General features: G+C 34.0%; 1 protein-coding gene across 1 annotated transcript; it reads right to left on the bottom strand.

The window, feature by feature from the left end:
* Nucleotides 1–3,731: 3,731 nt before the first annotated feature.
* Nucleotides 3,732–9,753, bottom strand: LOC149570977 (putative phospholipid hydroperoxide glutathione peroxidase). The gene is made up of 4 exons (XM_089815664.1): nt 9,675–9,753; nt 8,136–8,254; nt 7,896–8,029; nt 3,732–3,834 (listed from the first exon to the last, which is right to left on the bottom strand). The coding sequence occupies exons 1-4, from the start codon at nt 9,751–9,753 to the stop codon at nt 3,732–3,734; spliced, it is 435 nt and encodes a 144-aa protein (XP_089671790.1).
* Nucleotides 9,754–12,902: the final 3,149 nt, after the last annotated feature.

The following is a 12,902-nucleotide window of genomic DNA, read 5'->3' as shown; positions in this document are numbered from 1 at the left end:
ACATGTCTAATCAGTTTTATATGCAAAATTTGGCATCTAAATATGTATGTGACATCTCTTATCAGATTTATACACAAAATTCGGCATCTACATATGCACATCACTGCAAAGTTGTAAAATTTTGCATAACATATATACAAAATATTCAAAACTATTCTACCATATATAGAATGATTCAACTATATAGCACACAATCAATCAAGGGAACCTTCTAGATCAGCTCTAATCCTTATTGTATCAAGTACTGCCTAGTGATCAAATTCACATACTTTCCATAGCTTCTTGTTAAGAGACCTACCATGAGACACCATCAATTGAATATTTATTGCAAAAATAGGGTTAGAATAAAGAAAAATATGTCTATGTGTCTCAAAATCCTCAAATAACCACATGGTAGAATTATTGATAGGGTACCTACATTTAATTGTAAAGAAAACTTAAAGTCAAAATTGATATATTATACATGAAAAATTGACTTAAAGAGATCTTCATGGCAAGGGGAAAAAAATATACTACCTTCTAAGCCATGTGCCTATCACAACGAGAGATCCTATTGGGTACTCAATATCCTCACTATCAATGATTGTAGCTATCAGTTTCTTTTTGGGATCAATACACCGACATAGAAAGTAATTCACTCTATCATTATTCTCATATGCAATAATTGCATATACATGACCTGCATTATATAGAAGGATAAGTTAATGGTTAAATTGAAATTAAACTATTTTAACTAAGTATTAAATTGATAACTTAGTACCTAATTTAACTAGATCAAAAACATGCTCAAAATCTGTTGATGCTTCAACTTGGTTGAGTTGTAGTGTTGTAGGAAGTTGATATGAATCAATTGGATTAAAAGGTCTACAAGGCCATAATTTTCCAACCCACTCTTTTGATTCATAGTCATCCCGTAAATGATGTATACATAAAGAGCAAAAGCATGCAAGCTTTCTAGTATTAATAGGTAGTGATGTTGCATTTGAACTTCAAAATGAATGCATCTCACTTGATCTTTTAAGTGTACAACAATCTTGCAAATTTTTAATGTTAGGTTCATGTATTAACCAAAAATATATAGAAACCATAGACTTACTTGTATTACCTAGTCCCATCGTAGAATTGCACCATTGGACAATTACTTCAGCATTTTCTAGTATTGTGCCACATTCATAATTTAATTCCTCTCTACTAAGGGCTCTTTTCACACATGTTTTAGCACCATCATGCTCTCCCTTTCCATGTCCCACATCAATGACATTCCAAAAATGTTGAACTCTTCTTGTCACATGCATCCTACTCAACCAATAGAGCATCCTTGAATTCTTGAATTGTGCAGTGCAATTGTCTGACCATATAATGTGTTGATTGTATCTTTCATCTCTTTCCCTCAAATTGTCATAGAAAACTCTAAATCATCCTTGCACAAAATCTAATGAATGAGTTTGATCATCACTGATACAGAAGTGATACTCTCTTAATACTTTTTTGTCATCCTTTATGCTATCACGTGCATGAACAAATGTTGTGTACAAAAAATGACACTTGCATAAAGTTGTAATACATTGGTTGCACTTGATTTTGAGGTTTTCATTTATAGTTTTCAACAAAGTCAACAACTGAAAAAATCATACCCAAGAGAAAAATGTTCCTACATAACTTGAATTTCTCATCTAACCATCTAGCTCTATGTGTATGACCTATGTAGTCATAAACTATTTTATCTTGAAACAATTGCATAAAATTAGCTACACATACATCACTTTTCACTAATTCACACCTCTTTAATTCTTTTCCATCTTTAACACCATATATAATTGACTTGTACTTTCCAAGAGAAGCTAGTGTCTTACCAATTTCATGTGTGCTATCTAGATGTAGGCATCTATGCAACTTTTGCAAGTCACCACATTGAGGGGAAAAACATTTCAAACACATGGCCTTTTAATAAATGTACCCATCATTTCATTTGCATAGTAAACTTGCAAAAAATTCTCTTAGTGACATAGGAGGTAATTGTAGACCACATTCCTACAATATTTTGTTAGTACAAAAACCACAACATATATAATGATAAACATCAGAATGCATAGAAAACTCAACATGAACCCTACAACAACATGTAGTGCATGTATGATTTATCTTAACATGGAATGGTTTTTTTATCTCAAAAAACCTTTGACTGATTTTGATTTGAGGAAATCTTTGAAGAAACATTTCATAAAATTGTGTTTGAGTCATATCTAATTTTTTTTTGCATGTGGCTCATGGTTTGTTTTTCCAATTTTTCTTTTGACAACATCTTTTTGGTTTGGTGAAGCCTTTTTGTTGTCATGCCAATTTTTTTCTATTAATGTTATTTTTGCATCAATAGTAACTTTATCCTTACATGGGAGTCTACCTTGGAATGACCAAAAAGAAGTCTCATTAGAATTCTCAACTTTCTCTTGCCTCACTAAGGCTTTGAGTAATGTTGTTCTACTTATCCTTAATGATTTACTTATTTTTCTTACCATATGAGTTTTTTCCATTTCCTTTCCCATTATGGTTGATGTGAGAACCCATTGACTTGTATTAGCATCTTTAGTATGCTCTTTTGAACCAATGGATTAGTATGCATCAAAGCGATTTCTAACAATGCTTCTTTCACTACTATTTTCAGATGTTCTTAACCCCAAAATTCTCATTGTCTATTTGAATTTCAGATTTTTGACTATTTCAACAACAAGTTGGCATCTTCCACTTTGATTTAAATTTTCAAATAGTTATTCCAAATCTTTTAGTTATCCTTAAATTTCTTTTTGACATTTTATCATGCATTGGCTTCAAAATATATTCGTAAATGTCAACTAGAAAACTTTGGTTTTCTACAATTCTAGTAGATGTTGATGTACACACATGCTCTATATTTTCATTATGTAAATCATGTGCATTCATCATTTCAACTTGAGATGTTGCATTAGGGGCATCAGGTGTTGTAAGTGTATTTTTCATGAACATTTTCATTTGTTAAATTTGGTGTTTTTGTGACATCAATATCATTACATAGATTTTCATCACTTACATTGAAGGCATTTGATGGTGTACCTTTATGAAATCTCCTTATATACTCCCTTATTTTTGCCTTTGTTGCCTCTCATTTTCCAATCATTCCTCTCTTGTTCTTTCCCATGATTGTAAATGCAAATTACCCTACAAACAATAACATGAATAAGATAAACAATAAAATAAAAAACTAAACAAATTTGCATGATTATTTTATGCTCAATCATAAGATACTAACAAAAAAAGATGTTGACACATGAAAAATATAGAATTTACTTTTTCCAAGCATAAAAAATCTTACACTTGCATACCTGGTAAAGAAATACATGTTAAACAATAGTAGAATTTGGTGGACCACACTAAAACAACATAATAATTGTTGACATGCTATTTTATTTATAGTTTTCAATAACCTGATCAGATTTCGTATAACCCAGTTGGGTTATTTGGTTCTAACTACATCATCCATATGGATAAATAACCCGATCGAGTTCTATATTACTACTACAAAAAGGTATATTGAAGGAGGGAGGGATTGATGGAGAGAGAGAGAGAGAGAGAGAGAGAGAGAGAGAGAGAGAGAGAGAGAGAGAGAGAGAGAGAGAGAGAGAGAGGATAGTATAAAGAGAGGGAAGGGGATACAAAGAGGGAGAGAAAATGGGGGTGAGAGAGATTAGGGGATAAGATTAAGATAAATAATTAGAGAGAGAGAGAGAGAGAGAGAGAGAGAGAGAGAGAGAGAGAGAGAGAGAGAGAGAGAAGGGGATAGGAGAAAGAGAGGGAGGGTATAGGAGAGGGAGAGGGAGAGGGAGAGAGATAGAGAGAGAGGGGGGGATGGGATGGAGAGAAGAATTAGAGGATATGATATAAAGAGTGAGAGAGAGAAGGGGATAGGAGAAAGAGATAGGGGGATAGGAGAGAGCAAGAGAGAGAGAGGGATAGAGGAGAGAGAGAGATTATGGGTGGGTGGGTGGGTGGGTGGGAGGGAGGGAGGGAGAGAGAGAGAGAGAGAGAGAGAGAGAGAGAGAGAGAGAGAGAGAGATTATGGGAGATTAGGGGATATGATAGAAAGAGTGTGAGAGAGGTCGAGAGAATGAGTGAGAGAAAGGGGAATAGGAGAAAGAGAGAGAGGGGATATGAGAGAGAGAGAGAGAGACTAGGGGATATGATAGAAATTGTGTGTGTGTGTGTGTGTGTGTGTGTGTGTGTGTGTGTGTGTGTGTGAGAGAGAGAGAGAGAGAGAGAGAGAGAGAGAGAGAGGGGGAGGGTATAGGACAAATAGAGAATGAGAGAGAGATCGAAAGAGGATGAGATCGAGAGAACAATTAGAGGATATGATAGAAATAGTGAGAGAGAAAGAAGGGAATAGGAGAGAGAGAGAGAGAGAGAGAGAGAGAGAGAGATACAAAGAGGGAAGGGGGAGAGATATTTGGGGAAAGGATAGAAAGAGTGATAGAGAGAAAGGGATAGGAGAAAGAGGGAGTGTTAGGATTAAACCACGAACAAAAATAACAATTACATGCAAATATAACCAATAAAAAAAAATAATAGATCACACAAAAAAGAACACAAGGAACAAAGATTTAACATGGTTCACCCAATCCCTAGGCTACGTCCACCAAATAGCAAGTTTGATATTTTTACAATCCAGTGATTACAACCTAATTACAATCCGTAATCCCTTACAGCTTAATACCGCCACAAGAACCAATTTGGCATCACCACTATGATAACAATACCTAACCCTAAGCCCTTTTATACAAGTATTTATATGACACTTTAGGGGTACAACATGTCGGCCATATGTTGGCCATATGTTAGCCACAATGTTGGCCATGGACCCAAAAAAAGTTTCGGGCCGTTACCCCAAACCCCAAAGAATTTATGATGTATAGTACTTCCCTGATCAGTCACTACAAACTAACAGGGAGGGGTGTAGGAGAGAGAGATTAGGGGATATGATATAAAGAGTGGGAGAGAGAAGGGGATACGAGAGAGAGAGACGACGATAGGATAAAGAGAAAAAAATGCATGTGAGAGAGAGAGAGAGAGAGAGAGAGAGAGAGAGAGAGAGAGAGAGAGAGAGAGAGGATGGGATGCAAACAAGGATTGGGGGATATGATAGACACTTATTTAGCATAATACATAATCTAATCTCTCTTTCTCTCCCTCACTTCCTCCCTCCCTCAATCTAACCTTGTGTAATAGTAATACAAAACCCAATCAAGTTTTGTAGAACCTGATTGGGTTCTAAATGCATTTTTTATTTTCATAACCCAATCAAATTATTTGAATCCAAAAAACCTGATTGGGTTATGGCTTGTTGATAGCCTAGGAAAATGACCCAAAGCCTTGGGAGACTAGTTTCCCTCCAATTTTTTTCCTTTAGACATTTTTTCATCTTCTAAGATGAATTATCATCTTCTAAGATGAATTATCATCTTTATCTTCATTAGGTACGCTAATGGTGAAGTGGGTATCTTTAAAATCACCAGCATAATCTTAAACATCTTAAAATTTTAACCATATATTTTCTTCTTTTTCTGGACAACATTAACATTGTAAACTTTAATTACTTTTACCAATGCCTTGACATTCCTCACAGACATATGTCTACCATTTTTTTAATAAATTTTGATATACTTAACCAAATTTAAAATAAATTACATATTATTTTTCTATACTTGATTATATACATTTTTTTATTAAGTTTCCATTTTCAATTATTTTGATGCAAGTTATGCTTAGCACACGAACATGTACCAAAATTTCAGGATGTAGTCTATTCAATAATTCATAACAAAAAAAATACTCATCATAAAATTACAAAAAACACACAACTTCTAGATATGACTTAGCTATCATCCTACCAAAGAGATATGCAAAATACTAAGTATAACTATGTCTTTTGTGTTGCACACAAAAATAACCATGTTATGTTTTCTAAAAAAACCAAGAACTATTTTTCATGTGTGCAAGGTTTGACTCCCATAATCTTGTCCATTTCATAAAAACTCTAGTATTTTAGAAAGTAGATTTAGAGTGCTACAATTTATATGTTTTACGTATCTTTTCATTTTTAGTGGAGAGTCCTCAAATATTTCGTCCAAGTTCAGGTTTACATGATTTCCAAAAAAAGGTGTCCACTTATACCCCCCCTTTTGTACACCATCTTGGTGCACTCACCCTTGTTCATACAGGATCTAGTGAGTTTAGAGAGTGCATTGAAGAGGCTTCATTTTGATGATCCTCCTACAACCTAGGACATAGTATTTTTTTAGGGATGCCTTAGGGCATATTTTCATATGACATATGCCATATTTTATGTATAAACTTTGATTTTATAGACAGATTTTGATGACATGTGCCATAAACAGATGTACATTTTGATATACATTTGCATCAAATTTATAGATGATTATATATTTTGATTTATTATGAATTGTTGCATAGGTGTATTTGTATAGTGTATGGAATCTTGTTTATTTTAATAATGTTTATTAGAATCTTGTTAATTGAATTCACATTCATTGGAATCTTGTATATGGTTTGAATGAATCTTGTATATGGTTTATGCAACTTATTCATTGTAGTCTTGTTCATTAAAATATTGTTCATGCTTTATGAAAAAAACATCGCACTGATGGAAAATAATTGAACTCCTCCAACGATTTAAAGCATCCACAAAACCAAAATCCCTCAAGAAATGTTTTAATTAATTGTAAGTAAATACATTGAAATACACACGCACACAATGTTTAGTGTAGCTATTTATTACAATTCTTAGTTAAGTGCTATTTAATTAGTGATATTGTTAAAAGAAAAGAAAAATGATTCCACTTATATTATATGTATTACAATGTGTAATTCTATGAGTTAATGTGTTGGTTATACAAATAGACACTTCTTAAACATGTTTCAAAAAATATTGCAATGACCAAGAATACTACTTTCTCACCTGAAAAATACATAGAATATAATTTTAAAATATTCTAAAACTAAACATTAATATATTTCATTCATATAATAAATATATAATAAAATTACAATCAAATTAGAACTTATAACACTTGTTTCTGAGTCACGTTATTTGAAGACTAATATTCGGTTGGCGTTATAACACTTGTTTCTGAGTTACGTTATTTCAAGACTAATATTCGGTTGGCATTCGATTTTAAGGACTTTTTGAATCCCGATCAGTGGGAAAACCGAACAGATTTTTAATGCAATTATTCGCCTGTTTAAATTTGGCTGGATAGGCGCTGCAAAACTGTATCACCCGGATTAGAAACCGCAAAATTTAACAGCTGATATCTTGTGTTCGATTAATTTTTCCTGACAAAACTTCTGTAAAGAATCAATTTGCAATAGAACGTTTCCCACCCGCTGTGAAAAAGGTGCTATCTTTGTGAAAGAGAAGAGGAAACTTGGAAACATAGAATTACTATAAGAGATACATTCTACAGAAAACATGGATTTCAAACAAAGAACAAACCTTTGCTAAAGCATCACATTGCAATACAGAAAAGATCAGGAAACAACTTTCAAACAGGGTAATGGAAACTGCAAAGGGCTTAATGAAAAGAGTTGTGGATCCAGCGAGACGTGTTATAAAAGAATGTGCATTGAAATGGTTCAGCTGCATCAGCAGGAAGCGCACGTTTAAAGAATTTGAGGAGGATCCTGAGGCAGAGGAAGAAAACAACATGCAACATGCAGAGCAAGAACAGAGGAAAAGGGCAAGAACGGATCATGGCAGATCTCACTCTCTAGAGGTTAGTGGCTTCTGCTCAAAACAGAGTTCATATATCTAATGGTGAACTACTGTAGTATATATCTAACTCAAAATACTTTCAAATACATTTCCATCCTTGTCAATCAAAAATTTGGAGAAGTTCCATCTGATGTCCTCATCAAAAACACCACCTCTGCATGATTTTAAGAACCTGTATACAGGAGCTGCATTCTCACCATTCACATCCACCTGCATATTCATAATTAGTATTTCAAATCATTATTAAGGAAATAATGTTAACTAAAAACTTTACTTTTAAATCATATACCATGTCCCCTGTATTTAAAATGCAAACCTTATCAAAAATGGGAAAGTTGGCTTTAAAGCGAGTGCATGCAATTGCTGCAATCTCTTCATTAGTACCAGGTTCTTGTGCAGCAAACTGATTACATGGAAAGGCCAATACTTCGAAACCTACAAAGGCCAATACTTCGAAACCTACAAACATGTTTTTCAAAATAATTTGAGCTCTCTAAAAACTTTGATGATTGACATTATTTGTATTTTTCAGTATATATTTTGAAATCAAATTTTATTTTGGATTTGTAAAGATATGATATGTTGTTTTAAGTGTTTTCTTGGCTATCAGTTCTCTTGTCAAGGGGCCTCTGTTTGTTTGACCATGTAGGAAATTCTGTAGTTAAGCACACTCAAGTTGTAGTATTGGGATGGGTGACCTCCTCCGGGTTCTGGGGAAGTCAGGTGCTTTGTTAGGTTCGTGTTCAATCACTACTCATGAAATATGGATCAACTGGTTTTACTCAAAAACTACACAGTTAAATCCTGATAGCTATATCATAATTTAACTTGTTATAAAATTATTTCCTACTCACCCATTAAACATTTCTCGAAAAATAAACTTCTTACTTAAAATATTTCATATCTGAAAGTCACTAAAGATAGTACTTTGCAAGATTAGATGTGCATTATCATTATTTGTACTTCCTTTTGGATTGACTCGCCCATTAGATTACACACATAGAGAACAAGTTAGGTGTTGACCTGTAATTTGGCTTAAGATGGAAGAAATCTGATGCCAAAGTTTCCACAATTAAACCTTCTATAAAGATGTAGAGAAACTTAAATCTGATGTCAAGTTTCCACAGTCAAATCTTCTATAAAGACGTAGAAAAATTTAAATCTGATGCCAAGTCTCCACAGTCAAACCTTCTATAAAGATGTGGATAAACTTAAATCTGATGCCAACTTTCCACAATCAAGCCTTCTATAAAGATGTGGAGAAACTTAAATCTGATGTCTAAGTTTCCACAATCAAACCTTCTATAAAGATGTAGAAAAACTGACTTTTAATTACTACCAATACAATAGCATCTATTTTGTAATAAGTCATATAGAAAATTCATTCAAGTACACCAGATGGATACTTCAGGAAATATTCCATTACACCATACAAATTATAATTTCAGGGAGTTTACAGTTACAGACTGGTATTATATAACAAGTGTTCATCCCATGCAAAAGAAATCCTCAGCATCCAAGATTTACAACATTTTCATAAACATGAATTAGTATTTGAAGCCCAATGTCACCATCTCAAAGCCAATCCAAGTTTCTTTTGGATTTATGATAGATTTTAGTTTCAATCGTATATAATTTTAAACGAACATAGACAACTAGAAGCTATCATGGATATCATGCATCTACTTCAGAATTGTGTAAAACACATACCACTAAATCTCCACTACCATAGAAAAGCTAAATAGTCTACTTCCCCTATCTAACAGTAAATTAAAAGCTCCAAAACTACAGATAAAATGTCCTCTAAAAGATAAAACTATTAGACATTAGTAAGACTATATATATTACATATCACCTTGGTCCTTAAACTTGACATGCAATTCATTCATCTCCTCATAGTTTGTGGTAGTAAGCCCACTAAATGTATGATACATAGATTTAAAAATATGTAAGAAATCCTACTTAGGAGTACCTAGTTTAGTTTCAAAATTGATGAAAGTTGAATTAGTTCTGTTATATTATTCCATGAATATTTTAATTGTGCTTGCAGGACATGGATGATGGAACATTAGTAAGCACTCCAGAATCGCAGTGGTCACCCATACAGTTTCCAATTACAGGTGGACGGCAGGTGAGAAACTCTGTTTGACAACATTTTTCTTCTAAGATTTTCGTTTTTGAGATAAATTGTTGGTTTTTGACATGATATGATTTGCACTGCAGTTGTTAAAAAGGAGTAATTGCTCTCATATGCCATTGAGGATGACCCGACAAAGGACAAACTCTGATTCCCTATTGGGTAATTTTAGTCCATTTCAATTAGCTGCTTAACAATTCAATCAAATAAATTCTTAATTCTTTATATTTAATAAATTTAGGTTTGAACCTATAGCTCTAGTTTTAAAAGAGAGGTCATAACTTGAAATCTTGCGGGTAGTAGATATTACTATAAGTCATCTATAGATCTATATACAGATTTCTCGGTATTATTGATTATAAAAGAATCTCAATCTTTTGTCTTTCTTTTGATTGCAGTTATTAAGAAACCAATGGAAACAGAGAAGCAGGGTGTTTCATTGGCATATGAACACCTAGTACCACAAAAATCTAGAGAGATCGCTCATAAGATTCTAGAGCATTGTGCTGAACAATCTTCAGCTCAACTAAAATCTAATGATGATTGTCAAACTTCACTAGGATCTTTAGAGCATTTGGCTTCGACAATCAAAGGTACATCTCCCTCAAGACTCTCAGGCATCTATCAAATTTTGAATATAATTTTATGAGATAGTTTTGAAATATATATTGTGATTGTTCAATTGTAACTTTATTATTAGCTGCCAAAACTGCAGGTTCACGGTCCTTGAAAAACCTTGTGGACTCCTTTTTTGATCTCTTTTTTAATTTTTTGTATGGGGTTTCGAATCCCCTCAAAATCTGTTTTCACCGTAATCAAAAAATCTACTATAAACTATTTAATAGTCCAATCAAAAGTGTAGAATCTACAAACAAAATATGAATTCCAATAAAGTTCCAAATCAAGTACATTAATATAATAGCCCAAATATACCTTCACACATTGTTAAGGTGGACTCTATTATTTTCCAATCTTTCAAGACCTTGTAGATAATTGTATTGCTTCAGCATCAAATAGATAATTGTATTGCTTCAGCATCAAATACTAACAAAATGACATAAAAGAGAAGAATGTTGTTGATTGATGAAGCAAACAAGATAGCAAAATCATAGTAGTCATAACAAATACACTGATAACATGTTGGCAGTAATACTTAATGTAATTGATACAATTGTCAACGAAACCTAAAAAGAACCTCCATGTTACAACTAAAGGTATCTTTAACAAGCAAGAAATTTTTGCATTGAACAATGTATTTTATTTGTTTTCTAATAATTGCTTCTCATTTATTGCATAGAAAACACAATGCCAATATCAAGTTCAAATGACCTTTCTCCATCAAATCTAGCAACACCTACCTTGGCCATTAGTCATTGCAACATCTACTTTGGGCCTGGTGGAGCATCATCTGATGTCACTAATGATACTGAAAGTATTCCAATAGTCCCAAAAGGGATGGAAGGGTTTCGATTGGATTTATCAGATTTATGTTGGGTTCCAGAAAATAAAGGTTTTCGAATGTGTTTATCAGAGGTATGTCAGATTGATATTGGACTATGTTAATATTTTTTATTAGATAAGCAAGAATTTTGAAATAAGTTATGCTAATATTACAACTAACATGTTTTGTTACAATTTAGACTAACTTTGTCTGTCTCTTTGTTAACCTTTGTGGACTTTAAATAGGAATCTGATGATGAGGACCAGGTAAGCAATAATGCCACTAGAGGTTCAGCCCTCTATTTTCTTGATGTTGTAGGGCCCATTTTCCGTTGCACCAAAAGCCATGACTATTAGTGAACATGAAACACCACATAATTAACCACCTGTGGGCAGGGGAGCGCGTCGCATCACCCAACAATCTCCCCCTCGACGCGCATACCAGGTGCTTACGCGGGTCGAGATGGCACCGGGGAGATTTGAACCCATGACCAAGCCAAAACCAGGCTCTGATACCAATTGTAGGGCCCATTTGCCGTTACACCAAAAGCCATGACTATTAGTGAACATGGAACACCACATAATTAACCACCTGTGGGCAGGGGAGCGCGTCGCATCACCCAACAATCTCCCCCTCGACGCACATACCAGGTGCTTACGCGGGTCGGGATGGCACCGGGGAGATTTGAACCCATGACCAAGCCAAAACCAGGCTCTGATACCAATTGTAGGGCCCATTTGCCGTTGCACCAAAAGCTATGACTATTAGTGAACATGGAACACCACATAATTAACCACCTGTGGGCAGGGGAGCGCGTCGCATCACCCAATAATAAATTGTAGGGCCCATTTGCCGTTGCACCAAAAGCCATGACTATTAGTGAACATGGAACACCACATAATTAACCACCTGTGGGCAGGGGAGCGCGTCGCATCACCCAACAGATGTAACTTCTTCAAACATTTTGGTTTCTTAGGAATAACTTAATCTAACCATTTTCTATTCCTTGCGGACTTGACTATAACAGAAGTCTAATGATGAAGACCATGTAAGCAACTATGCTAGTAAAGGCTTAGCTCTCCATTGTCTTGACGTAAGTTCTGCAAAGATTCTAATTCTCGTAGGAATATTTTATTCTGAGCATTTACTAACCTTTTACAGACTTGACTATAATAGGAGCATGATGATGATGCCCATGTAAGCAAAAATGCTACTAGAAGTTTAGCTCTCTATTGTCTTGTTGTAAGTTCACAGATTCTAATTTTATTAAGAATAACTTAATCTAGACTTTGCTAATTTCCATTTTTGAATGAGTTTATCAGAGATATGTTGAGTTGATAATGGACTGTGCTAATATTATTTATTAGAAAGGTAAGAATCTTGAAAGGTCTGTAATGTCTTGTTCAAATAGAAAGTAAGATTTAAAAGTTATGCTATTGTTACAACTAATATGTTTGTTTTTCTCCTTTTTGATTATCTACTAACCTTTGAGAACTTTTAATAGG

Source organism: Cupressus sempervirens, chromosome 2 (genome assembly GCF_028749045.1).
Source record: "Cupressus sempervirens isolate cs-2001-9-10 chromosome 2, ASM2874904v1, whole genome shotgun sequence".
NCBI lineage: Eukaryota > Viridiplantae > Streptophyta > Pinopsida > Cupressales > Cupressaceae > Cupressus > Cupressus sempervirens.
This window is presented reverse-complemented; position numbering and strand designations above follow the sequence as displayed.

Excerpts from the sequence above, each read along its gene's own strand:
- LOC149570977 (XM_089815664.1), bottom strand. The coding sequence starts at position 9,753 with ATGTATCATACATTTAGTGGGCTTACTACCACAAACTATGAGGAGATG. Across the intron at positions 8,255-9,674 it reads TGTCAAGTTTAAGGACCAAG|GTTTCGAAGTATTGGCCTTT; the intron begins GTGATATGTAAT and ends TGGCCTTTGTAG. Across the intron at positions 8,030-8,135 it reads ACTTTCCCATTTTTGATAAG|GTGGATGTGAATGGTGAGAA; the intron begins GTTTGCATTTTA and ends ATGAATATGCAG.